This window comes from Littorina saxatilis, linkage group LG1 (assembly GCF_037325665.1).
Source record: "Littorina saxatilis isolate snail1 linkage group LG1, US_GU_Lsax_2.0, whole genome shotgun sequence".
In the NCBI taxonomy this organism is placed as follows: domain Eukaryota; kingdom Metazoa; phylum Mollusca; class Gastropoda; order Littorinimorpha; family Littorinidae; genus Littorina; species Littorina saxatilis.
In genome coordinates, this window is record NC_090245.1 from 50,359,763 (window position 1) to 50,387,262 (window position 27,500).

General features: G+C 42.5%; 1 protein-coding gene across 2 annotated transcripts in view; it reads right to left on the minus strand.

The window, feature by feature from the left end:
• The window catches only part of LOC138972961 (iroquois-class homeodomain protein irx-2-like), a 54,892-nt gene that overhangs the window by 19,154 nt on the left and 8,238 nt on the right, over positions 1-27,500 (minus strand). Inside the window, exons 2-5 of one of the 2 annotated variants that reach the window (XM_070345618.1) lie at positions 21,792-22,037; positions 16,925-17,031; positions 15,892-16,301; positions 3,178-4,209 (exon numbers count right to left, since the gene is read on the minus strand). In XM_070345618.1, coding sequence (XP_070201719.1) covers positions 3,178-4,209; positions 15,892-16,301; positions 16,925-17,031; positions 21,792-22,037 — 1,795 coding nt within the window. The remainder of the gene's footprint in view (positions 1-3,177; positions 4,210-15,891; positions 16,302-16,924; positions 17,032-21,791; positions 22,038-27,500) is intronic. The other variant, XM_070345626.1, reaches the window with a different exon arrangement.

Genomic DNA, 27,500 nt, shown 5'->3' on the forward strand with positions numbered 1-27,500 from the left:
AAAATCGATCGAAAACAAAACTCTTCTGTAGAAAAACAAACTGCTGGTTTGAGACCGGAAATCCTCCGCGACAGCTTCTCAACTTCCGGTATTAGATGCGAGCTTCACGGCGCATGCGCCAGACATCCTACTTTGCATATTTTTCAATCGCGGCTCTTCGGGGTTTTCCGCGAGCTGTGCGAAGCAGAGATAGGGGAATGAATTGTGAATAATTTTCTGCGATTAGCAGGACTGGGGAACAAAGAATGGAAAGAAAGCCACCACAAAAGAAATCAATAGGCTGGGGAAAGGGAGACAGGCAGTTTTTGAATAATATTGTGACGTCTGACGGGGAGAAATCGACAAGAGCAATGAAGTGGATGAGTTATTATAAGCTTAGCTTGTAGTGCTCCATCACAATAATTACATGTACGCGGCATTGAATTTTGGCAAATATTTCAATAAATCGTCTTAACTAACCGGACGAGTTTTCTATTTATTTCTGCATGTCATTTATGCTGGAACACCCTTTTTGTGTGTAACAGTGCTGTAATTGAAATTATTGTTTTGATTCTGTTTATGGTCGGTTTCCTACTTAGGCTATTCTTGATATGTTCCTATGTGTGCATGTGCGTGCGTGCATGTGTGCGTGCGTGTGTGCGTGCGTGCGTGCGTTAGTGCGTGCGTGCGTGCGTGCACGTTAGCGTGCGGGAGTGCTACTGTGTGTTAAAACATCTACCACTCATGTTCATTTTTATTTTCATAATTTCTCTTAATTTTCACTTTTCGCTTTTGTCATAATGTTCACTTTCAACACTCCCAGCCACTGTCTTCCCATGCATCTTTAGCTGGACAAAAAACACACAAACTCTGCTCTCGAAAGGAGGACGCAAGAAAATCGGCAGAGAAAATCGGTGCGAGTGTGCAGCCGCATACAAATGATTCCAGAGCAGCGGAATAAGCAGCAGAAGACGAAGACCAGAAATAGAGAGGAGTATTGGGTTTGGTGATGGGAGGCGAGGGGAAGAGAGAGAGAGGGGAGAACCTTGCAAAGTATATCCCGTTTTCAATCAGCCAGGGCTAAGAGAAAGGAAAAAAGGCGGCAGTGTCTGCCCTCCCCCCGCCCCCCCCCCCCCCCCCCCTCATCCCCCTATCTATGTCTCTCTCTCCCTCTCTCTTATTCTCTTCCCCTCCTCTCTGTTCCTCCCTCCCCCCTCTCTCTCTATCTTTCTCTCTCTCTCTTTTTCCACATCTCCCCCCCCCTCCCCCAAACTCTCCTCCTCGCCCCATTCCGTGTGTCCCCTCTCTTTCTCCAAACCCTCCTCCCTCCCAAATCCTTCCCTTCCCTTCCAAGACTGTAGGATTAAGCAGATCGAAAGGTACACCTCTTGTCAGTTTGCCGGCTTGTCGTTTTCATTGTTTGGCAAGCGAGCAATCAGCCTCGCGGATCAGGCGGGTGGCCAATATCAGGAACCCACAGGAAATGAACAGCGACTCGGGGCGGGCAACCCTCCCAGTAGTTTCGGCCATGCAGCCTCCCCCTCAGTGATAGATAGAAATGAGTCGGACTGAAGTCGTTGCTTTGTCGACTGAGTCGTGCACAACTGACTCCATGGATGCAGTCTCCAGTTCGGTTTTTAGCATAATTATTTGGGCGGTTTTGGGTTTACTTTTTTTTTTATAATCAACCCTCTATTTGTATACCAGCCTCCCCTGAAATGAGTCTGACTGATCAACAAGGTAATTTGGACGGGGTTTTAATGTCTTAATCAATCAGTCATTAACAATTGTGTTCATTGCAACATAACGCTGAAATCACGACAGAGAGAGAAAGGGGGGAGGGTGGAGAGGGTGGGAGGAGGAAGGCAGAGAGAGAGCAGAAACTCTCTCAGAAATGTTGCTGTCTAATCACTGTGGTCCTTTTGCCCCCCCCCCCCCTTCCTCTAGCTCTCTCTCTCACTCTCTTCTCTCTTCTCTCTCTCTTTCTCTCTCTCTCTCTCTCTCTCTCTCTCTCTCTCTCTCTCTCTCTCTCTCTCTCTCTCTCTCTCTCTCTCTCTCTCTCTCTCTGTTTAGCCTCTCACAAGCTCCCGGCCATTCCCTGACACGGCCAAGACCCGGGCCTTTTGTACAAATTGTCACGTCATACCGCCTCGCTGCTCCCCCTAAACCTCGCGGCCCTAATGGAACCATCACAACCCCTTTCCAATATCAGCGCCGAGTTAACCAAGCGGAGGCCCAGACGTCCCTCAAACGTTTCCGCCGTTCAATGGCGTCTTTTGATATCACGTGTCCTTCCCAGAGTTCATCAGCATGTAAGCGTGAACATGGCGGCCGTGGCAGCGACCACGAGCAGCTTTTCTTGGCCCGGAAGTGGCCTTTGATGTCATTTCCGGCAGGGGCGGCCAGAAGGGGTTTACACGTGCTATTTGGAATGTTCAATCTGGGTTACATTCGATTTAGAGGCTGTTTTATTGCCGTTTGGGGCGGGGAGGGTTTTCGGGAAGGGTAACTAGAACGGTGATCTTAACGCCTGTTTGGATTTTTCCGCTGTCTGGGGTTTGCTTGAGCTTGATTGAACATTTCGCGGAAAGAGGCTGTCTCTTTTTATTTTTTTAAAGGGTGTTTCTTTCTTTTTTTTGTGCACCGAAAGCAAATGGGAATGCAAAATCGGACTTTAAAGCGTTACGCTGAAGTCAGTTGAGTTTTTATTTCTTATGATTCGATCGCGTTCTTTAATTTCTATCTCTCTCTATTTTCCCCGTTCTTTTCTCTTGGCAGGAGGAAGTGGGAGGGGGGGGGTAGTGGATTGGCGAGAGACGGGTGTGGAAGTGCGTTGTGAGTAAAAGAGGGGTCAGATTCAGTTGCTGGTTATTTGAATGCTGCATACTTTAGCTCCAATGTTCAAGACACTTCCGCGCATATATATGCACAGAACTGACGTACACTGCTGTGTCAAATCAAGCAGTATGCGCGCACACACACACAAACTCAGACAAAGCTCACACTGTCACACACTTCCTTGTCCTGCTTTACCGCTCCCCTTCTACATCCAAAAAAACACAACTTCCACCACCACCATCATCAACAACAACAACAACAACAACAACAACAACAACATCAACAACAGCAACAGCAACAGCAACCGCAACAACAACCCATAGTTCTCCCCATAAACATCATACTACGTGTATAACTCACCAGGGTTACGGAGGCCATCCAGATCTCGTGCAGGGGAGAAGAGCGAGCCGTTGGGACGACCAGGATGATGACCCGCAGCAGCAGCTGCTGCCGCTGCCGCCGCGGACAGTTTGCCCATGTGGGCCTCTCTCAGGGCCTCCACACTCAGGCCTCTCATGGCCGCCGCGGCCGCTGGACCGTCCAGAGAGGCCTTGCTCTGTGCGTGTGAGGAGAGGGAGTAGGGGTAGGACAGAGTGGTGTGGGAAAGAGACAAGGGGTAGCTCCCTAAATGTCCGAAGCGAGCTCCGGCTGCAGCCCAAGCGGCCGAAGCAGCGCCGGGCGGAAGGTAGAGGTACCCAGAATTCAAAGCGGCGGGCCTCATGCCTGCCGGGAAGGGTCCAGGGGGAGGCCCGCGCCCCTCGCTGTTGGCGGCCTGGGCCAACATGGCCGCCCGCGCAGCCGCTGCCGTCATCATTGCTGCCTGTGACGTGGACATGGCCGATGACGTGATGGACGATGACGTGTTGGGACTAGAGGAGGATGACGTAGACGAGGCCGGGTGCAGGAATTCCGTCACGGACCAGATTTTTGGCCGCGTAGGGGTACACGAAGTTGAGGATGAAGTGGAGGAGGGTGTGGAGGAGGAGGTAGTGGTAGACGCTGAAAGAGGGGGAGGGGGGACGCTCGAGTCTCGACTGTCCACCCCAGAACTGTTCGTGGAGCTCAGACCTCTGATACGATCTGAAGGATGACCACTACTACTGTCTTTCTCTCTCTTCTCCTCCGCCTCATTGTCTTCAGCACTGTGGGATGAGGTAGGGGTGGAGGAAGGTGGACCTCCCTCCCTCCTCTCCCTCTCCCTCTCTCTGTCCTCCCCTCTAAGGGGAGATCTGTCTCTGAACATTCTCTTGCTGTGGTGGTGGTGGTGGTGGTGGTGATCGTCGTCATCGTCGTCGTCGTCGTGGCTGAGGTCGTGGTCCTTGAAGTCCTTGAAACTGGAACACGAGTCTTCGTCTACGTTGATGATGCCTTCTTTGGCGTCTGCCTCGTTACCTGCACAAAGACAGCAAATAGTAAAGTACAGCAGTTTGTAAGTGGTTTTTGTAATACTTGTGTTTCAAAGAAACACAGACAAACAGAAACATAGACAGAAGTGTGTTAGTGGATTTCTAAATTAAACAAATTAAACAAATTACATTAAATTACATTTTGTGTTGCTATCAATATTTCTGATCAAACCTTTGTGTATTTGCGTCACGATCACTTTAATATTTTAAGTATGTTTCAATTGTCAATGCTCTTGTAAAATATAAAACAGAAACACATTCACATTCCGTTACATCCAGAGATCATCAATCTTTCGTCCAGAATAGCGGTGTACATATCTTATCACTATTTAAGAAAGGCGCTCAAACTTGAAAAGTATTTGAATTCCTAAAAGATCTGCATTATCATTCGCAGTATACAACGCGATAACGATGAACTATTTCAGCCATGTGGGAAACGCGTCGGAAAAACAAGTTCTGTCGCTTTGGCCAAACATTGTAGTATGTCTCTCAACTCTCTCTCCCAACAGGACAACTTTATCTTCCTGCTCAGTTCTGGCACTTTCAGCACAGAACCGCCACGGAGAGAGAGAGAGACAGAGAGAAGGAAAAAACACTTTCCACAAATCTCTCACTTAGCCCTTTTTCTGAAAGCGTGCTGGCGCATTCCAGGCGCATATCGCGCGCGCCTCGGTCCTTCTCTGTTGTTATTTCATGTGTTGAAATCGACATGGGTAACCGACAGGAGAATATTTCATCTCCTTTCCGCACTTCATCATTGTGAAGCCTCCGGCCCGAAGGGGGCGCGTGTCTTGCTTTCAGCGGCAGACGAAAGAGAAGTTTTGTGTAGTTTTTCTAAGCAACTTTTAAACTCTGAAGACTGCCTGCGTGGTTCTTTGCTTTCTGCAACAACGGAGAACGAGATTCCTAAAATGTCTAAACGCTGCGGAGAAGTTTTGTCTTGTTTGTTTCTCGACTCAGTGACTCGAGGAAGCGTTTTTTTGTGTTTTGTATAAATATATGAATCTGTTCCTGCGCGAAGAAGAAACCTTACTATACTGCGATCAGCGTTTGTGTGTGTCTTACATGTATTCGTTCTAATTTCGCGAAGAGAGTTTACACGTTTTAGTTAAAAAGTTATTGTGATGCAGAGTTTAGCGCTTTGTGTATCTTATATGCATTTGCAACTGTTTTAACGGCGTGAAAATGTGTTCAGATTTTAGCAAATAAAGTGTGTGATAAAGAGTCATGCTGAAGAAAAGTTGTTTTATGTGCACCATTTCCGTGTACTATACTGAGTACAAAAATAAGCAGAGCAGAGATTTCAAATCCTCGCCTAAGCAAAAGACTTAAATATCCACAATTTTAAAAACAAACACTGATTGTTATCAACAAAATTGTAATACGGTTGGTTCAAAGGATTATAAAACTCTCTCTCTCTCTCTCTCTCTCTCTCTCTCTCTCTCTCTCTCTCTCTCTCTCTCTCTCTCTCTCTCTCTCTCTCTCTCTCTCTCTCTCTCTCTCTCTCTCTCTCTCTCTCTCTCTATGTACCTATCTTAAAAACCAATCGTGTGTGTGGGGTCTTACGTGCGTATTGGATATATTACACAAACATGTGTGCACCGACACGGATCAGCAATCATTTTCCCATAAGCGGTATCGATTTATTTGTATTCATATCCCGCTCAATCAGTGTATCAGCCAACAATCGTCAGGCATTGGACAAAGCAGACATCTGCTGTCCCGGGGGATATAAGCCTTATATTATACGACGCATCATTCAATCGCCTAAAGACACATAAAAACGCAGCTCCTACATAAGATGACAACATGCACAGCCTGCGGGCCTAAAGCGATTGTAAGAAAAGACAAGAAAGAATAAAAACAATGTATGTGTACGCGTGAATTAATGCGGATCGAACCGGTTTAAAATGGTTGTCGCCGTTTATTTTGTCCGATGATCTTTCTTTTGGATGGTATTTCTTTGTTTAGTTTTCCTTTGATCTATTTATTTATTCAATTATTCAATTAATCGTTTATTCGTTTGTATATTCGAGGTTCAGTGAGCTGCACACTGTGACCACCCCTCCCCCCCCTTCCCCCCCCCACACACCCCCCCCCCTCCCGCCACCCCCCTTCTCTTTTTGCTTGTGTATATTAACTGGTATGTTGTGCATTGTTTCTGCATGCAGTGGGTGTCACAATTCTTCCTAATCATTTTGCTTATCTTATTCATTTTATTTAATTTAATTTATTATTCGTTTTATTTTATTTACTTACAAACAAAAATATTCACGCAGAAATTCTATGTACAAAAGATGTGTTCGGACCCCAAGAAATACAATCAGATCGTACACATGACTGAAAAAAAGATTTAAAAACAAAATTGCAAAAATATTCTTGACTTTTGATGCTGACGTCCAAAATTAATATAGTTTGAACTTTTTTTTACTAGATGGTTTACCTTTTTTTGTATTTATGTATCCCTTATTTATGTAATAATTTATTTATTCAATTTTGATCAAGAATTGCTTGTTAGTCACGCAGTTTGCTTTGCGGACTGTACAATTATTAGCACAGTCTCAGTAGACCTGGCGGATGTGAACGCCTACAGATTTGTAAATTGAAAATGAGGACCCAAAAGGAATGTTGCCTCTTTAACATGATGTATATAAACGTCAAAAATTAACTTTTAAACGTGTATCACCTAAGGCCATGCATAAACAGTGAAGCATACTTTATCACAGGGGGTATTAAATGCCTGATTAGACGCCTCCACACTTGATTAAGCAATACTATCTTCAAGCAGTTTTTTAAATTTTGTTATATATTTATCGGTGCACGCTTGATTTATATAGTAGCCACAAAATCGAAAGCCCTTAGACTTGTGCATATAAAAAATAGTTGAACATAAGTGACTTTTTTTATAATGATTAATTGGACCGGTATTTCACATTCGACAGTTTTGTGAATGTATGTTTTTTATTGCAAGGCGAAAGGTGCGTCACCATAAAATAATGTTTTTTGTTGTACTTCGTATTTATTTATTTTTCAGATCAGCAAAACGTCATAAAAATGTACCCTCAAAATGGATAAAAACGTAATAAAGGGACGACATGCAAAATGCTCAATGTTAAAATGTTCTATATTAAGTCCTCGTATAGTTCTTTGAGTAGATTTTGCAATACTTATCTCATACATAAATATTTCCAAAAATAAACAATTAACAAACAATCAGTTGAGCTTCCCGCTCAATGTCAAGCTCATTAGCATTTCTGCTAAACTGGACAAATAAATTAAACTAATCAGACAAAAATGAAGACGAATTAGCAGCAGCCACAGATATAAGTGGCTGACCTAAATATTTGCATGCGCACGCATTACGTGACAAGTAAAACATGTCGCTTGACGCAATAAAAACGAGTTCAATCAACAACGACTCTGTATTAATTATGCAAAGCAGGCCCCGCACAGGTAATCATCGCATGGGTTGATTAAGTGAATAATTAGTCGCGGTCGTGCACTAACAAGCGGACATAAAATGGTGTTTTGTGTATGTTGTACGCGGAATTACCGTATGTTAAATCGGGCTCCCATATGTTATATACCAGCCCTCGAATGTTCGATTGGAAGTATTAGCGGCTGACATCTGAAGGTTATTAATCATTAGATTATTGCACGCTGGAAGCTTAGCGCACGTGCCATCCTTACGGAATGTGAGATAAACAGAATGATATTATTTACAATGAGGCGTTAACAAATCTGAGGGGAAAAAATCATTCCTTTGACTGCTTTGCACCGAGAAAAGAAAAATGAACGAATCAAACGAAAACTTCGATTGTTCTATGAATCACCTAGTTTATGAAGAGGTACAATAAACATAACACATATGCAAATGAAAGAAAGAGAGATAAATAAAAATTAGAAATTAAAGCAAATAAACAAACAAAAGAGCGACTAAAAAAGCAAATCTTACATTATCAATAAACCATTATCTATATAGGGGTAAGTGGTGCAAATAGAACAACAACATATTTAAATCTCAAGTCTACCGGAAGCTTATATCTTTTGCGAGGCTTTTATACAAATATATAAATATTCCAACGGGTGCGTCACGTCAAGAAATCAACACGATTTCTATGAACAAAGTTTCATTACTTTATTGTCCCATCGCTGGGAAATTCGGGTCGCTTCCTCCCAATGGAAAGCTAGCAGCAACGGAGTCGCGCTACCCAAGTGTCTGCGTGTTTAGGTGTATTCAGCCACCTGCACTTATGGCAGAATGACCAAGGTCTTTTACGTGCCATTGTGATGACACGGGGGTGGGACATGGCTTCCGTCTCTGGGTCTGCACATAAAGTTGACCCGTGTCCGTCCCGGCCCGAATTCGAACCTGCGACCTTTCGATCACAAGTCCAGTGCTCTACCAACAGAGTTATTTGATCCATCAATCGGACAGCTACATACCGTAGCCATCATAAACCTTATCACTTCATAACTTGATCAGTGAGGATTCCGAGTCTATCAGTCAGACTGACAGGAAGAGGGACATGGTCTTATCACCGAAACTGGGACAAACTCTCCAAATCTTTTCCAAACCAATCCACCGCAGCGCAGATTTTCTTCAGATCAAATCTCACTTCTACGCTGATAAGTTAATTCCCTTTGCCACAGATGATTGGCAGAAGAGCAACAAACAAGAGACTCCGTGGATCTACTCGGGGGCTATACAAGAGATGAAATGTATGGGTCCAACGGTGTCACATTGTCATACAGTGTGATACAAGGGATTACGCTGTTTGTCGTTCGTGACACTCTCCCCTACATCGGAGACGATATGAATTATCTCCCCTCCGTTTGGTTCATGTTGCAGATTTAGAGAAAAATCAGTTATTGAGATGTATTGTATTTACACTGATCTGCAAATTTGAACAGGAAAGTTCACTTACGACTTCATCGTGTGGTGTGTATACAGAGACTTATTTGTTTGACGCAATTGTGTACTTGATTCGTTCGGTAATGTCAACATTTCGCAAAGATTCGGATGGCTGATGAGGTCAGTTTGTATACATGATAAGCAATATGATTGCATGAGTTATTGAAACAAATTAAAAAAATTCTTCTTGTGAAACACATGTACGTGAATACGTTAATAGATAAATTAATAACAATAAAGAATTCACCCTACTTTTTTTTTTTAAATATACATCAAAAAGTAAATACAAAACAAATATCAACATGTAAAGAAAAAAATAAACCAAGCAAAACTAACATGTATTGAAATGTGTGTGTGAGACTCAAAATCGTGATTTAAAACCTTTACTTTTCCTCTTTTTATCAGCCAAAAAAAAAGTAAATCAAATGGGAGCTATGGTTGCCAAAAGAGAGCAGCGTTTTCGTAAGCAAGTCAGTCTCACGGCCTTAAAAATGTTGACCAAAAATATATATCACTACCCCGCCCCCCCCCCCCCCCCCCCACCACCACCACCACCACCAAAACAAAATGCATAAATAAATGAATAAAACATCTTTTGTATCATTTGCATCATGTAGTTGCCCCTTGCAGAAAGCTACAGTTTTCAACACACACACAACATTTAAAAAATTAGGTCATGGCACTCATCGCAGAAGTGAATTAAAACACCTTCAGCAATACGAAAGGCGGCTCACGCCACTCACGGGTGGTCAAGTCAGCTAACTTCCCCCTTCCCAGAATCCCTCAGCCTGCACGTGCAACAAGGCCGACGGGTGGCGCCACCTCGCGGCAGAGGCAAACGAGAAAAGGGAAGGAACAAAATTCCCACATGAATGATGCAGCCACGCACGGGTGAATGCACCCGCTACCCGATTATTCCGCCCTTGGACAAAGGGCGATCTTTTTATCGGGTGGCATCACAGGGCATCAGGAAGGAGGAGGTGGACGATGCCGGTATGGCGACAATAAGGCGCTGGACATGCGAGATCGAAGGATATAAAACTGATACATATGTAGTGTCAAGAGAGTGGAAGAGAAAACGAACAGGTGAAGATCAGGCGAGGCAGTGAAAGAGAAACTGAGAGAGAGAGAGAGAGAGAGAGAGAGAGAGAGAGAGAGAGAGAGAGAGAGACAGAGAGAGAGAGAGAGAGATACAGAGAGAGGGGGGGTCTAGACAGAGAGACAGAGAGAGAGGGAGAGAGAGAGAGAGAGAGAGGGGGGGTGACAGACAGACAGACAGACAGACAGACAGACAGACAGACAGACAGACAGACAGACAGACAGACAGACAGACAGACAGACGGAAAGCACCGAGTTGAAAAACAGAGTTCAAGCACTGAGTGGCTTCATGTGACAGAAAGACAGATGCGCTGAATTACAAGAACTGGGGAGACTTTATCATCTTTTACATGCCTTCTGTCACAATATTTTTTTTTTTAAACACAATTAAAAATCAACTTGCAGGTGAGAGCGGAGCATCAAAAAACATAGCTTCTTCTTCTTCTTCGTCGTTCACTAAAAAACATAGCTAAGGATCTTTTTGAGTGAGTTCTGTCTTTCAATAACCTATCAACCGATGTGTAAAATAAAATGATAACATGATGTGAGTCTTACAGAGTTTGTGCACATCGTTCAAGTATATAGGTAGTATAGGGGAGAGCGGATCAACATGCAGACCCTATATATACACTTCTGCGGTGGCCATAATTATAGGTTTATGACCTAAACGCACCAGAAAACAAAGCTACGGATCTCTTAATTTGCTTATAATTAATGTGGGATTAACACGAGCGTGGCTATCAGCTGACGTAGGCGGACTCGCTTGATTAGTTTGACTCCTGTTTAATCATCGTGTGCGTTCGCTACCAGCGTGGGAAGATAACGAAGAGGCGGAAAATGTTATTAATTTACTTATGAGTTATTAATTCCGTTGGACTGGTGAACACCGTCCTTGTGACTGAAGGGAGAAAGTGCTGTTAAAACTCAGCTGTGAATGATTGAACACGGTCTTCGGATGGATTATATATTGTGTTTGTCGTCGTTGTTTTCTAAAATCTAATTGTGTCTTGTTTACTCTTGGCTTTTTGATTTAGCGATTTGCAAAGGCACGGGCAATGAAAACGATGTAGTGGTTCATTCATGATATTGATTTTAGTACTGCATTTTTGCAGAGAAAAAAGTGTCAACAAAAATTGAAGCCTCATGAAGACACATTACTTTTGCCCTCTAATCAGCCCATTCGTTCTTAACTTTGTTTATGTTTCCCTCACTCCTTATTCGTTAGACGAGCTTTGTTGAATTCGAATGACTTTATTTCCCAGAATTATTCCGAAGTACGGCTTGCCTTTGTGCTTTCAAACACAATCTCTCTCTCTTTCTCTCTCTCTCTTTCTCTCTCTCTCTGTCTCTGTCTCTCTCTCTCTCTCTCTTTCTCTCTCTCTCTCTCTCTCTCTCTCTCTCTGCCACCCCCCCCCCCCCCCCCCCCACACACACACACACCCTCCCCCCTGTCAAGCCAATGACCGTCTCGGCGATTGGCTCTCAATAATTCATACCGCTGCGCCATCGAGTCAAGCCTCAGTCACTGACTTCAGCTCTTATTCATTTGGTCTTCTCCGCATGGAAAGAGTTAACAGTTCAAACCATTAATTACTTGTCCCCGAAGAGAAAATTATGTTGCAGTGAGGATTGAAAGAGTTTAGCTTTCAAACTTCTAATTTCTCATCTGTTAGAGATGATTTTGTCTCGTTACCTCGCAGCAAAAAAAAAAAAAAAAAAAAAAAAAACTAACACAAAAATCTCCTCCCGCAGGCGACAAGATAATTTGTGTTGATTGAGCAGGTTGTCAACTTGAACGCTTGTGTTAAAAGTTATCTTCAGACGATGATTTATTGTTCGGTGGTTTAGGTTGAGTAGGTGCAAACAGTTTATCATAAGTGTAAGCTAATCATTGTTTGTTTACAGTATCAGACTAAATAGTGATAAAATGACTGGACTGGGCTGTCTTAATTTTTGTATTAACTTATCAATTATCCAATAATTGTACTGCTTTTCCCCGAACAAATAAAACTTTTTGTAGTTTATTTTGTTTTCCGTTCTTATGTCTGCTTTTATTCTTATATTCTGTAAAAAAAAAAAAAAAACACAAAAAAAAAGGGGAAAAAAAGATGTTCTGTTCGTGTCTCGTCGCTTCATTATTTGGAATTCTCCTGCTCTTCCTCAGTCTTCTTTCGTCGAGTTTTCTTTTTTTACATTTAGTCAAGTTTTGACTAAATGTTTTAACATTGAGGGGGAATCGAGATGAGGGTCGTGGTGTGTGTGTGTGTGTGTGTGTGTGTGTGTGTGTGTGTGTGTGTGTGTGTGTGTGTGTGTGTGTATGTGTGTGTGTGTGTGTGGGTGTGTGTGTGTGTGTCTGTGTGTGTCTGTGTCTGTGTGTCTGTGCGTGTGTGTGTGTAGAGCGATTCAGACTAAACTACTAGACCGATCTTTATGAAATTTTACATGAGAGTTCCTGGGTAAGATATCCCCAGACATTTTTTTCATTTTTTCGATGAATGTCTTTTATGAAGTCATATCCGGCTTTTTGTAAAAGTTGAGGCGGCACTGTCACACCCTCAATTTTCAATCAAATTGATTAAAATTATTTTTGGCCAAGCAATTTTCGACAAAGGCCGGACTTTGGTATTGCATTTCAGATTGGAGGCTTAAAAATTAATTAATGACTTTGATCATTAAAAATCTGAAAATTGTAATGAAAATTATTTTGTTGTAAAATGATCCAAAATTACGTTTATCTTATTCTTCATCATTTTCTAATTCCAAAAACATATACATATGTTATATTCGGATTAAAAACAAGCTCTGAAAATTAAACATATAAAAATTATGACAAAAATAAAATTTCTGAAATCGATTTAAAAACAATTTCATCTTATTCCTTGTCGGTTCCTGATTCCAAAAACATATAGATATGATATGTTTGGATTAAAAACACGCTCAAAAAGTTAAAACGAAGAGAGGTACAGAAAAGCGTGCTATGCAGCACAGCGCAACCACTACCGCACTAAACAGGCTCGTTAATTTCACTGCCTTTAGCAAGAGCGGCGGACTACGGTCATTGTGAAAAAACTGCAGTGCGTTCAGTTTCATTCTGTGAGTTCCACAGCTTGACTAAATGTAGTAATTTCGCCTTACGCGACTTGTTACTTCTTCTTTTGAAGATCTTTGCAAACGTACCTCTCTTTTTCCATTATTTTAAACCTTACACTGCCAACAACAAAAAAGAAGAGAGAGAGAGAAAGAGAGAAAGAAAAGAAATTCTCTCGACAATTTCCAGAACCTGCCTCTCCTGTTCACTGAGTTTTTAAGAGAGATAGAGACAGAAAAGGAGGGGGGGGGGAGAGAGAAGAAAAAGCAAAGAGAGCGGAGTCAATTTCAAAACACAGGAGAGTCCAGTTGATTGGCGTTTCACAAGAGCAGGTCCCCGTGGAAATTGTCTTCATAAGCTGTTCCGTTCCGCTCCTCCCACTTTTGCAGACATCAATGAATAGATTGTACAGCATGGGGCCAACTTGTAGTCGCGTTTTACGGGGAAGAAGACGATGTCTGGGTCCCTTGTTGACAAGAATTGCTTGCAAGAAAAAGCAGTCGGCGTCAGCCCAGAGACTAACACAATGTCACCTCGACGACAGGTTTGTCCTTTTGCTGTCCAATCTATTTATTATGGGGGCGAGGACGCCCCCATTCTATACGGATAGTTTCGAGGTTGACCATGGGCAGCGCCATTTTGTTGTGAAATACGTCATCAGTTTGTGTACACAGGAAGTTGTGACATCCGTCACCCTATGGGAGGGGTGACGTCAAAATTGTTCATCTGTAGAAAGTTGTGAAATCCGTCACCCTATGGGAGGGGTGACGTCAAAATTGGTCATCACAGAGTTTGTGTAACACAGGAAGTTGTGAAATACGTCACCCTATGGGAGGGGTGACGTCAAAATTGTTCAACAAAAACATGATATGTCGCATTGTGCAGGGTCAACTGCAACAAACTCAAACCGAGCCATTCATACCTAGCTGTATTTGAGTGACTTATATACCCGACATTTTTATTTCTTATTTTTAGCACAGGTGTAGGAAAAATCATGAACCAAAATGTTATTTATTTTCTAATTTAACATTTTTTTTACAAATATGACCATGGTCTTTTAAACATACAGTGACATTAAACATTGTTATGTTAAAAAAAAGAAAAAAGAAAAAAAGCTTTTGTGCACAAATCAGAAAATACATTGTACATTTTACCTACAGGCCAAACCGTGAGTGTCTGTGGCAAAGCCCGACCCAGGAAATTGCACTGATTTTATATTTAGATCAGAGAGAAATTGTCAAGAACAGGCGCTTGCATTTGGATGTGTCCAATGATAGTAGGTTTGGTTGTGATCAATCAGAATAATGTAGGAATAAAAATGTATGACAGTTTAGTATGATGACATGTAATTCACATATGCTGAAATATGATATTATACATCATGTAATATTATTATGGCTGTTGCCATGACCATGAAACCCAACAAAGGTTTAATGTAATGTAATTCAAAATACCAAAACCGAGCACCTATTAATCTCGTCTTTGCGCGTGAAGATTGAGGCCGTCTGCCAGTAGCGGTTAGGTCATACAGTGGAACCCCTCTCTAGCGACCTTTAAAATGTTGACAAAAATCGGTCCTTGTGGAGGGGGGTCCTTACAGAGGGAGGGGGGCGGAGTCAGGGGGCCACAAAGAAAGTCAGATTTAAAAAAAAAAAAGAAAACAGAGAAGTTTGAGTTGCTGACGACCGTTCTCTCTGAAAGCAAACTGCTTCGATTTCATGTTTGTCCTTGGTGTCCACCAGTTCTGGTGCATGTACTACCCTGGCCAAGTTTCCTCTCAAGACATCAAAGAGACCGCCCCAGTATACTCTACAGCCTCTGGGCGAACCACCTCTCATAGCTAAAACTGGGTCAATGACCCCTGGGAAGAAGGTCAGTGTCTATAAAAATTTTACTCCTAGGCCTGCGGCAAGGGGGGGGGGGGGGAGTATACCGGTACCATTTGAGAATCAGACCAAATGAGAATTGAACCATTTGAGAACATCCTTTTTTTTCAATCACTACATCGAAGGCCTGCGGCCCGGGGTTCACATGGGTTGGTTTGTTTGTTTGTTTCAAACCCACACCCATATACACACATTTCCCATTTAAACCATTTGTCGGCCCCCTGTCGATATTTATCGACTAAGTTCCTTGTTAGTGTCTGTGGAAGGGTGTGTGCGAGGGTGTGAAGGCTCTGTATGACTTCTGCCTCTGCCTCTGTCTCTGTCTCTCTGTCTCTGTCTCTGTCTCTGTCTCTCTCTCTCTGTCTCTGTCTCTCTCTGTCTCTCTGTCTGTCTCTCTCTCTCTCTCTCTCTCTCTCTCTCTCTCTCTCTCTCTCTCTCTCTCTCTCTCTCTCTCTCTCTCTCTCTCTTTAGCTCTTTCTTGTAATGCGGCTACCGTCCCGTAATCGAAAAATGTCCGCACATGATGCTTGGAAGCGATTGGATTATGTAAAAGCAAAATAAAATGGAATTAAGAACATTTTCAGCAGGGCTGAGGTTGGTCACATAGGCAGACAAATCGGAAAGAACAAAAAAAGTAATCAAAGAACCAGAGAAAATCGTACAAACAAACACAAATCTTACCTGAATGCGAGAGAGGCGAAGAGGGTCGGGATGACGTCATACCATTGACGTCAATCTCACGGCCAGGGCTGAGCGGCCCGCAGTCGACGTCATCGGCGTTTCCGCTTCCGCCGCCCTCTCCCTCCCCATCCACGTCAGCCTCGTCCGGGTTGTCACCAGCCTCGCTCCCGTCCTCGCTACGGTTCCTAGGCGACCAGGTCATCTTGTTCTCCTTCTTCAGACGACGGCGGGCGTTGGCGAACCACGTGGATACTTGGGTCAAGGTCATCTTGGTGATGATGGCCAGCATGATCTTCTCGCCTTTGGTCGGGTAGGGGTTCTTGCGGTGCTCGTACAGCCAGGCCTTGAGGGTGTTGGTGTTCTCCCGGGTGGCGTTCTTCCGTCTGGAGTTCAAATCAAGGCCCCCGTACCTGCCGGGGGGTGAGTGGTGGGGGGTTAGACTGGGCCAACTTGTTGTTGTTTCTAAACTTATTTATATATTTATTCATTTTTTAACTGTCGTTTTTTGTTAGGGAGGATGGTTGGTGAAACTGTTGGTGTTGGTGATGGTGATGGTAAGCGGTTGTGGTTTGCTGGTTAGTTGGTCCGTCGGTTAGTTAGTCAGTCAGTCAGTCAGTAGGTCAGAAGGTCAGAAGGTCAGTAGGTCAGTAGGTCAGTCAGTCAGTCAGTCAGTCTGTAAGTCAGTTGATAAGCGCGAGAGTGAATGAGTAAATGAACGACCAACTGAATGAGTGAGGGAGCTGGTGAGTGCGGTCATGATTACTTATAAAGAGTGATTTACTGAGCGAGCGATCAAATCAATGAAACAAAATTCATGCGGCTCAAAAAGAAAGGTCACTGAAAAATATATGTCCACGAAAAAAAATGTTTAAAAGAAAATGGCCTTTTGTTCCAACAACTTAAATTTAAGCAAATCACTCTTTTGCTTTAAAAAAAAAAAACGGAACACACAATTCTGCTGACAAATATTTTAAAACTATCTTTAAATGACCATAGCGAACGTTGAAGACAACCAAGAGTAGAGAAAACTCACCCAGCGCCGTAGGGGTAGAGAGACATGGGGTCGTAGGGGAAAGCGGGCTGACCGGCCAAGGTTCGCCATGCTTCTGCGCTTTCCTTCAGGTCGTACGGATTTGAACCCTGAAAATAGATAAATAGATAAATGAGTAAATACATGAACGCATCATTAATGGGTCGGTAAATGAATTAATAGGTGGCGTGAAAAAATACATGTATATAATAAATACAATTTATTGTTGTTGTTGTTGTTGTTGTTGTTGTTGTTGTTGTTGTTGTTGTTGTTGTTGTTGTTGTTGTTGTTGTTGTTGTTGTTGTTGTTTTGGGGTGTTTTTGTTTTGTTTTTTGTTGTTGTTGTTGTTGTTGTTATTGTTCTTTCAGAGATTTGACTGAAACTGCCATCCCATCTTTTAGCGTGTGTATATATTTACGCCTCGCTTGCATTTAAAACGACATAAGCATAAACCGCAACGATAAAGCGCTTTCCACATTCCAAATGATTGAACAAACAACAGTCCATGATGTCCATATAAATCGCATTAACATCTCCAGCTGCAAAACAACACCGCGCACATCTCCACTGAGTATATACTTTAAACAATGCACCCCTCCAAAAATGCCTTCCCACTTCCGAAGCCAAGAAAACAAACGTTTTCAAACAGCAGCCACCAGTTGCCTTGGAGATGATGGCGAGATCAGAGAACATTTTATGATATCCTCCTCATGAATATTCATCAGACAACATATGAACAGCGGTTATAGATCTTATCGCCCGCTTGTCCTGTCTTCAAAAGAAAAGGGGGGCATTAGAATTTCTTCATGCGCTATGCGTATCCCTATTGAGGGGTCTGGTTGGGCCAGTGTCTTTCCAGGGTTGTCATCTCCTCCGGGCTAACACGCCGCTAACCCCGCTTTATGGCGACACTTCCTGTGATTCCCTATAAACGATCTCCCTTGCAGATCTCTCCGTCTTCGTCTTTAAAGCTGCCTTCCTTCCATCCTTCCTTCCTTCCTTCCCCGCATTTATGAACGTCCATGCATGCATACAACCACATGTATATATATATATATATCTGTCCTGGCTTTTGCATATTGCCGTGTTATTTCTTCTGCTATTATTGTTCGTAGCTTTTGCCAAGTATACTGCAATCTTCCGTGTATAGCGAGTAGGTGCCTCCCTTCCCGTAGACAGCATCTCGTATAATTACTATAGATTCTTCAGGCTTTCATATACATGGGATGAGAGCATTCTCCCACTTGGACACATAACAAAACTCTACAGTCTGGTTCACAGGAGCTTGTATCCAACCACCGGTCGATAAATAATTACTCCTGCATGCTTATTATTTACTGCTGCATGCTTACCCTTACTGCTACTATTTATTAGTAAATAGTAGTAGTAAGGAGACTGTATGGAATAAGGAGTAAATATATGGAATAAGGAGTAAATAATGATCGACCGGCGATTGGATACAAGCTCCTGTGGTCTGGTTGCATGCTTTCTGTGCAGTGCAGAACGGGTTTTTTGATTTCGCAAAGGAAATTTCTGTTTGTTACATTCAGACAATAAAGTTTGATTGAATTGCATTGAATTGAATTGTATTGTAACACCTGCTATATCCATCTATGTCCACAGAATCCAAAACCCTGTCCCAAGATAGGCCAAATGGTTCTAAGAGGACGTTAAAACTAATTATCATCATCAGAATCCTAAATACCTCTTTCATGTTTTTGTCTCTAAAACTAAGTGTCACTCAGGCTGTCTCGATCTGTACGTCGCTCTATATAATTACGTGGGGCTGATGTTGCTTGCGCTGTCAAAGCGCACATTTATACGCAAACAAACAAGTTTTGTTTCAGTATAAAGGAGCCTCGGCGCCATTGAAACTGATCATAAAACGGGCATGAAATTGAGTTTAAAATACAGGAAGTGCGCTATTCATGCTGTTGCTATTTTTCCCGGTCTATATAGTCCGCTGTGCTTTTGTTAGGACATGCAGTTATAATAAAATGTTGCGTTCTCATACAACCCTCGTGTGCGTGTTCATTTTTTTCTTATTGAAGATTTCATCCTGTATAGTTAAAGGTTTTACAAGTTCTTATCATGATAATAATAATAATGGACATTTATTAATCGCCGTTTCTCACAAGAGCTCACGGCGATTTACATATTAATTTCTGCCGTGTGAGATGGAATTTTTTACACAATATATCACGCATTCACATCGGCCAGCAAACCTCAAGCCTATTAGGGCGAGCATTCAACTTTCACGGCCTTCATGTGCAAGCCTGTCGTGCAGCGAATACGTGCGTGCGGACTTGTGAGCATGAGTGACTTCATGCATATACCTTGTTTTCAAACATTCTAAAAGATGAGTTGGGTGAAATTCTTTGCCATTTACAAGACATCTGTTGCACTAATCAGCAAAATACAATTAAACTTCAACTGAACAAATAAAAGATAAAATTTAAAAAAAATGTTAAAACCCTCGTATACAAACAAAACGCTGTACTGCATGAGCGAATTTCAGTTGCTTTCCACAGATTTTCGCTCAAAAGTTGGGATGCAAAGTGACAAAGAAAACAAAACAAAACAAAACAAAACAAACGAACAAAAAAACATCATACGAAACACTAACCCACGTGTTCACACACTTTCTAGTCAAAAAGCTGGGCACTAAAGTTGCGAAGACAAGAAAATCTTCACGTCTGTACACGCGGCGGTCATCCAGAGTCAACAAGTTGTGTCCACCTGTGAACTGGTCAACTTTACAGCGACGACCAGCAGGTAGGGACAACACACCTTGTCAATATCACCACGTGACCTGCTTTTCAAAACCTGTCATTTCCTGACCTCCCGTGCTTGTCTTGTCAATTTCACTTGTCTCACTTTTCGACTTGTTCGAGGTGAAGTGCTTCCGAAAATAAACATGGAGATGGAATGTTGTCTGAAATAGTTTCAATGTTTGCACAGAGTCGTGACAGTTATGCATGACGGTGGCCTGTTAGTCTGTTTGTCTGTGTTGTTTTGGTGTAATTGTGTGTTTCTACTTTTGTGCTTTTTTTTCATGCAGTTTCTTCTTCTTTTTACATTTAGTCAAGTTATGACTAAATGTTTTAACATAGAGGGGGAATCGAGACGAGGGTCGTGGTGTATGTGTGTGTCTGTCTGTGCGTGTGTGTGTGTGTGTAGAGCGATTCAAACCAAACTACTGGACCAATCTTTATGAAATTTTACATGAGAGTTTCTGGGTATGATATCCCCGGACCTTTTTTTCATTTTTTCGATAGATGTCTTTGATGACGTCATATCCGGCTTTTTGTAAACTTTGAGGCGGCACTGTCACACCCTCATTTTTCAATCAAATTGATTGAAATTTTGGCCAAGCAATCTTCGACAAAGGTCGGACTTCGGTATTGCATTTCAGCTTGGAGGCTTAAAAATTAATTGATGACTTTGGTCATTAAAAATCTGAAAATTGTAATTAAAATTATTTTGTTATAAAATGATTCAAAATTACGTTCATCTTATTTTCCATCATTTTCTGATTCCAAAGACATATGAAAATGTTATATTCGGATTAAAAACAAGCTCTGAAAATTAAAAATATAAAAATTATGATTAAAATAAAATTTCCGAAATCGATTTACAAACAATTTCATCTTTTTCCTTGTCGGTTCTTGATTCCAAAAACATATAGATATGATATGTTTGGATTAAAAACACGCTCAGAAAGTTAAAACGAAGAGAGGTACAAACAAGTCGCGTAAGGCGAAAATACAATATTTAGTCAAGTAGCTGTCGAACTCACAGAATGAAACTGAACGCAATGCCATTTTACTCGTAGCATCGTCAGGCCACCGCTCATGGCAAAGGCAGTGAAATTGACAAGAAGAGCGGGGTAGTAGTTGCGCTAAGAAGGATAGCACGCTTTTCTGTACCTCTCTTTGTTTTAACTTTCTGAGCGTGTTTTTAATCCAAACATATCATATCTATATGTTTTTGGAATCAGGAACCGACAAGGAATAAGATGAAAGTGTTTTTAAATTGATTTGGACAATTTAATTTTGATAATAATTTTTATATATTTAATTTTCAGAGCTTGTTTTTAATCCGAATATAACATATTTATATGTTTTTGGAATCAGCAAATGATGGAGAATAAGATAAACGTAAATTTGGATCGTTTTATAAATTTTTTATTTTTTTTTACAATTTTCCGATTTTTAATGACCAAAGTCATTAATTAATTTTTAAGCCACCAAGCTGAAATGCAATACCGAACCCCGGGCTTCGTCGAAGATTACTTGACCAAAATTTCAACCAATTTGGTTGAAAAATGAGGGCGTGACAGTGCCGCCTCAACTTTCACGAAAAGCCGGATATGACGTCATCAAAGACATTTATCAAAAAAATGAAAAAAACGTTCGGGGATTTCATACCCAGGAACTCTCATGTCAAATTTCATAAAGATCGGTCTAGTAGTTTAGTCTGAATCGCTCTACACACACACACACACAGACACACAGACACACACACACACGCACATACACCACGACCCTCGTTTCGATTCCCCCTCGATGTTAAAATATTTAGTCAAAACTTGACTAAATATAAAAAGCGTGCTATGCAGCTAAACAGGCTCGTTAATTTCACTGCCTTTTGCACGAGCGGTGGACTACGGTCACAGTGAAAAAATGCAGTGCGCTTAGTTTCATTCTGTGAGTTCCACAGCTTGACTAAATGTAGTAATTTCGCCTTACGCGACTTGTTTTTGGTTCTTTTTCTTTCTTTTATTTCTGCCTGTTTTCCTTGTTTGTTTGTTTGTTTGTTTGTTGGTTGGTTGGTTGGTTAGTTACAAAAACATATCTTTCAGTCTCACCAGAGGACTGTAGAAGGCGGAACCCTCAGCTCCTAAAGCCATGTAGCCCTGGGACACGGCAGCGGCGTAGGCCGACGCGTTGTAGACAGACTCCAGACCGGGGGGTACCCGGGGGTAGCCCAGGAGGGTGGGGCTGTACTGGCACGAACACACCGTCTGTCCGGTGTGAGGGTCGGTCAGCACGGGCCGGCCATTCTCGCAGCATCCCCGGGCGGTCGGGGGCGCGGGGGGTGACCCGGCGGACATCTGGAAGAAAAAAAACAAAGACGTGATTTTCTATGTTTTGTTTTATCTAAATAAATTTAAAATATTTAAAACAGGAAGTTGTTGGGAACGGTGTTTGTTAACAGTCGAAATTAATACTCCTAAAAAGATCAGTAGACGACAGCGAATGTACAACGTGCACTGGCGCTCCTTACAACAACAAACATACATACACAAATCTTTTTAAACACTTGATTTTGACCCATCACCCACCAACCATAACATGCATGCACACCTACATACAAATGCGGATTTTCTCATACGACGTGTGACTTTCAGTTAGCTGCACACCCGCCCCTCCCCCCCCCCCCCCCCCTCCCCCCTCTCCCCTTCTTTCTTCTGTGAAACAAGCCATGCGTTTAATCAATAAAACAGTGGTATTCTCATTTGTTTTTCTTTCCCTCTTATTGTAGTTTTCCAGTTTTCCTTTGTTATCAAAAACATTCTCTCAATCTACTCGTTACATCAGTAGGCAGATAAAAATCAACAGGAAACAGAGCAAGCATTCACGCTCACACCACGGCCCGTGGTGGCAACAGATTATTTGCACTCTATAGTGCGCTGCGACCCTGCAAACACGGAACCAAACATGTGGATCTGTATATGTTATAGCTCTGTGACTCATGCATTGTCTGTCGCACATAATAATCAAACACGATTTCAAAGGCAAAAGAATAGGTACGGCTTTTGTCGTTATGTTAACGATATAAATATACACGAGTACGGTCGGTGTCTAAAAGTAATCCTTTTCCACCCGACCGTGTCGTGACTGCATGATAATCTTCTGCATGTCACGATACGAAACGTATGTGCACAATAACTATTACCCCAACCCCTTTTGTTTCCATGAGAGAGAGAAAAACTACGAAAGATAACTCCTGCTCGAGCTCCTGTGCGCTAATTGTTTGCTAATCATTTTGTCATGCTACTTAATTTGAATTTAAAAAAATCTTGTTTACACCAAAAGAAAAACAACGCTGCAATTCCACAACAGTAAATGCATTGTTATATATAGCAGCAACAGCGCACACACTGAAACGCAACAGCTAACGTACTCCCCCTCGTCACACTTCTGTCTGTCCTACACTCGAGAAACAAAACGGCAAATACATTACGCTCCACACCGACTGCTGGTCATAAATTTCGTCTTATGAGGCGTCAAGGCGCGAACCTTCTGCCTTGCAGGCTTTCATCAACATGAGGGTAAAAGTGTGAACGAGTTGTGAAAAGCCGTAAAGTCGCCCCCGGAGGAGCGTTTTAAAAATGTCAGTTGTGTAAGATGAGTCAGTTTCTTGATATGTTTGTTGCCGTTTTTTAATGAGAGTGCGAAGGGGGGAGGGGATAGTGGGGGAGGGCTGGGTGATGGGGTGGGTGGGGGGAGGGGGGTATCGAGAGTTAGGGAGAAGGGGTAAAGGATGGGGTGTTGTTGGGTGATGGGGGTATAGAGTTACTCTCTGTGTGAGTGTGTGTGTGTGTGTGTGTGTGTGTGTGTGTGTGTGTGCGTGCGTGTGTGTGTGTGTGTGTGTGTGTATGTGTGTGTGTGTGTATGTGTGTGTGTGTTTGGGTGTGTGTGTGGGGGGGGGGGGGTGGGGGTGTGAATGCGTGCAAGCGTGCAAGTGTGTGCATGCGTGCAAGCATGTGTGTATGTTTGTGTACAAAAGTGTGTGTCTTTATATATATATATGTGCAAATATACGGTTCCCGGGTTGGCCTGCTTGCTATATGTATAATAGCTACGTGTCTGTCTCTCTCTCAATGTGTGTGAGTCTTCCCGATTCTATTAACAACATGCAGTCTCAGGTTGTCTCTTCAATCATACTAGCATAATCATAACGACAAAAATGGCTCGTTACACAAACCTTATGCTCTCAATGAAAGGAAATACCTGTATATGAACTCCCGAAAATCTACAGGTGTAATGCATAATTATCATAGCTAGCAATTTAAGCTGCTCAACAAGACAGATTATCTCAAGGAGTCTCTCCACCACGTGCAATCATTAACCCAGTTTACGTCTACTTCGCTTAGCATCTGCATATTATTCAAGTTCTACACTTTTGAGACCAGCGCATTGCTCTATTTCACTCGCATGGCATAAGCTATTCATTAACATGCAAATTTCAACCTGAGGAAAAGTATGAGCGCCGAACGCGGTGTTGTTCATTCAGAGAAAATGTGGATTCGTGCACGAAAGCTTGCCTGGAGAAACATGATTCATTGCTTTCTGTACAAGAGATGAACATGAGATAGCTTATCACCATACGCAAAGTCATAAGAATAAATTGCTTCGTTTTTGATTGTATTCTGTGTTGTGACAGTGGTTTGAAGTTGTCATTGGTATATGAGTCAGAGAGAGATAGAGACACAATGAAAGAGAGACAGACAGAGAGAGAGAGATAGAGAGAGAGAGAGAGAGAGAGAGAGAGAGAGAGAGAGAGAGAGAGAGAGAGAGAGAGAGAGAGAGAGAGAGAGAGAGAGAGAGAGAGAGAGAGAGAGAGAAAGAGAGAGAAAGAGAGACAGACAGAGAGAGAGATATAGACACAATGAAAGAGAGACAGACAGAGAGAGAGAGAAAGAGAGAGAGAGAGAGAGAGAGGGAGAGAGAGAGAGAAAGGCAGAGAAAGAGAGACACAGAGACAGAGTCTGTGTATGCGCGCACGCTTTTTGGTGGTAATTTAATAATTGTGATCCTTATCACCTTCACGCAAAACTCTCCCACTTCCAATTCCAACAAATACTCAAATAAACAAATCTAGAATATCAACTATAAACACGTTCTAGAAAAAAAAAACTTAAAGGACCCAGACCTACACTCAAAACCACATTTTCTTTTCTTTCTCAGAACTTTTAAAGGATCTGACAGAGAGTTCTTCGTCGAATAGTCTCAACATGCAGGAAACTCAAATCGCGCAATCGACCCTAGAATAGTCTGTGTCGCTAGACATCCGTTTATCTTATATGCGTCGCTGAATACGATCCGTGCAAAGATGAGGGGCGCCTTTAGAACAGAACATTTGACACGACAGAACAGGTTCACACTGTGATACAAAGAGAAGACAATGGAGACAAAAGAATGTCCGGAATTGAAATAAAAAGAGTGGGACAAATCCAGACAGAAATGAAAAACAAAAGATTGTTGTTTATATATACTGTGTGATCTCTACCGCGAATAATTGGGAGGCGGGGGGGGGGGGGGGTGGGGAGAGAGGGTTCTGCGAAGGCTGGTATACATAGACTTGTATGTATAGGGGGAAGGTTGAGAGTGGGGGAGGGGGGGGTGTAAAAGGGAAGACTCAGAGAATAACGGGTGGTTGCGCACTCAGTCACACGCACGCAGGCACGCACGCACGTAAACAACAACAACAACAACAACAACAACAACAACAACAACAACAAATCTGTCAAGCTCATGCCATTTACACAGTTCTCCCATCAACAACAACAAAATCTCTCGAATTCATCCAAACCCTTTCCGTTTCACACAGAACTGAGAAGAAACACCAAGCTCTCCATGTAGCTGAATGCACGACGCCGGCAATTTACAGACCATGAAACCTGCCCCTGAAGAAAGTGGCACGCTTTAGCTATTACTTAATGAAACTGACAAGGGCGATTATTGAGAAATGAAACACAACGCCCGCCTTTCATGAGCCGGTGTAACACGAAATTTTTACTCCACGAAAAATGATTGTACTCTGGAGTAAAAATTTCGTACGAAATTCTTACTCCGAGTAAATTTTTCGTACGAGAAAAGAACTCCCCAAGGCACAAAAAAATTACTCCCTCCACGAAATGTTTTCTCCCCATTTTTTTAACTTCCAGTAAAAATCTCGTACGCGAAAATGGGATGCGGGCGAAGGGATAATGCCAATATGTGATCTCGCGCAAACGAATGTCGCGCTAGCCTCCCTCCACCCCTTCCACCACCAAGACTAACAGGGGACAAGGGAATCAAAATTTCGTACACACTTGGCATGGGAAGTTAAATTGCTCGTGTTAGGGTGAAGTAATTTATTCGTTTTTTATTCGTCAGGGGAGTAACATTTGTGTACGAAATGTTAACTCGGAACTCACCTGTTGTGGGGAGTAATTTTCTCGTGTAATGGGGGAGTGCTTTTTTCGTAAAGGGAGTAACATTTTCGTACGAAATTTTTACTCCGGAGTAAAAATCTCGTGGGAGTAATTTTCTCGTGTTACACCGGCCGCCCGAGCGCTATATGATATTACGTTATAATGACCACGCCGTCTGAATTCCTCGCATAACTATAAATATGTAACAGGTGTTGTGTATAGCCGTGGTGGATGACTTTTCGCGAAACTGACAAGAGTTGTGCTTTTGAGAAAACGTTACAAAGAAAGTGAGAGGGAATAGTGCTCAGTTTCAATGCGAGGGGAGAACGGGAGCTGAGCGCTGTGGGGTGTCGTTTTCACTGAATGTTGATGTACATAAATAACCTCGATGAGAGTGGAGTTCGGAGGTCGTGTGATTAACATTATTACACCATGCTGTGGAAGTGACGCGTATATAATGAGAGTCGTCGATTTGTTTATGTGCTGTAGTAAAAAAAAAATTGTGTTGTGTTGGGTTGTGTTGTGTTGGGTTGTGTTGTTGTGTGGTAAGGTGTGATATGGTGTTGTGTTGTGTTGTGTTGTGTTGTGTTGTGTTGTGTTGTGTTGTGTTGGTTGTTGGTGTGGTGTGGTGTGGTGTGGTGTTGTATGGTGTTGTGTGGTGTGATGTGTTGTCTTGTGTTGCGTTGCGTTGCGTTGCGTTGCGTTGCAATGCGTTGCGTTGTGTTGTGTTGTGTTGTGTTGTGTTGTGTTGTGTTGTGTTGTGTTGTGTTGTGTTGTGTTGTAGAAAACAATGGGTATAACAATGCGTATGTACCGTATATATGCATGCATACAAAATATAATCAAACCATTTAAGTGGAAGTACAGAAATATAAACTAAAGCTTTCAGCAAATGCCTCACACTGAGTCAGCCTGTCTGAATTGTCTTCATACATAATACACACGCCACCGCACACGTTGGGGAACGTTTGAAAACGCCAGAATCCACAAACAATTTCCCGAGCATGAAAGATACACGATAAGTGAGAGCATTGTATATCACATTTTCACCCGCAGGGGGTCGCTTGAGAAAAAAGATGCTGAGAGTGGGGAGTAGGATATATAAACATCCCTGCTTATCACGGAGTTGTTCTAAATAAACCGACATGCGTATCCGTGTGTTCATCTCCAGTAGTTCCCTTGCCATAACCGCTTTAGAGGCGAAAGAGTTTCAAGAAGATTGTCACGTTTTTCCGGCTGTACCCTTTATTTTCTTCCAGCCCCCCCCCCCCCCCTCCTCACTCCATCCTTATATCCGTTTGCACGCACACAAACTCACACGCTCTCCCACTACTTATACCAGTTCTTATCTTACCACCACTCCCCCCCCCCTAT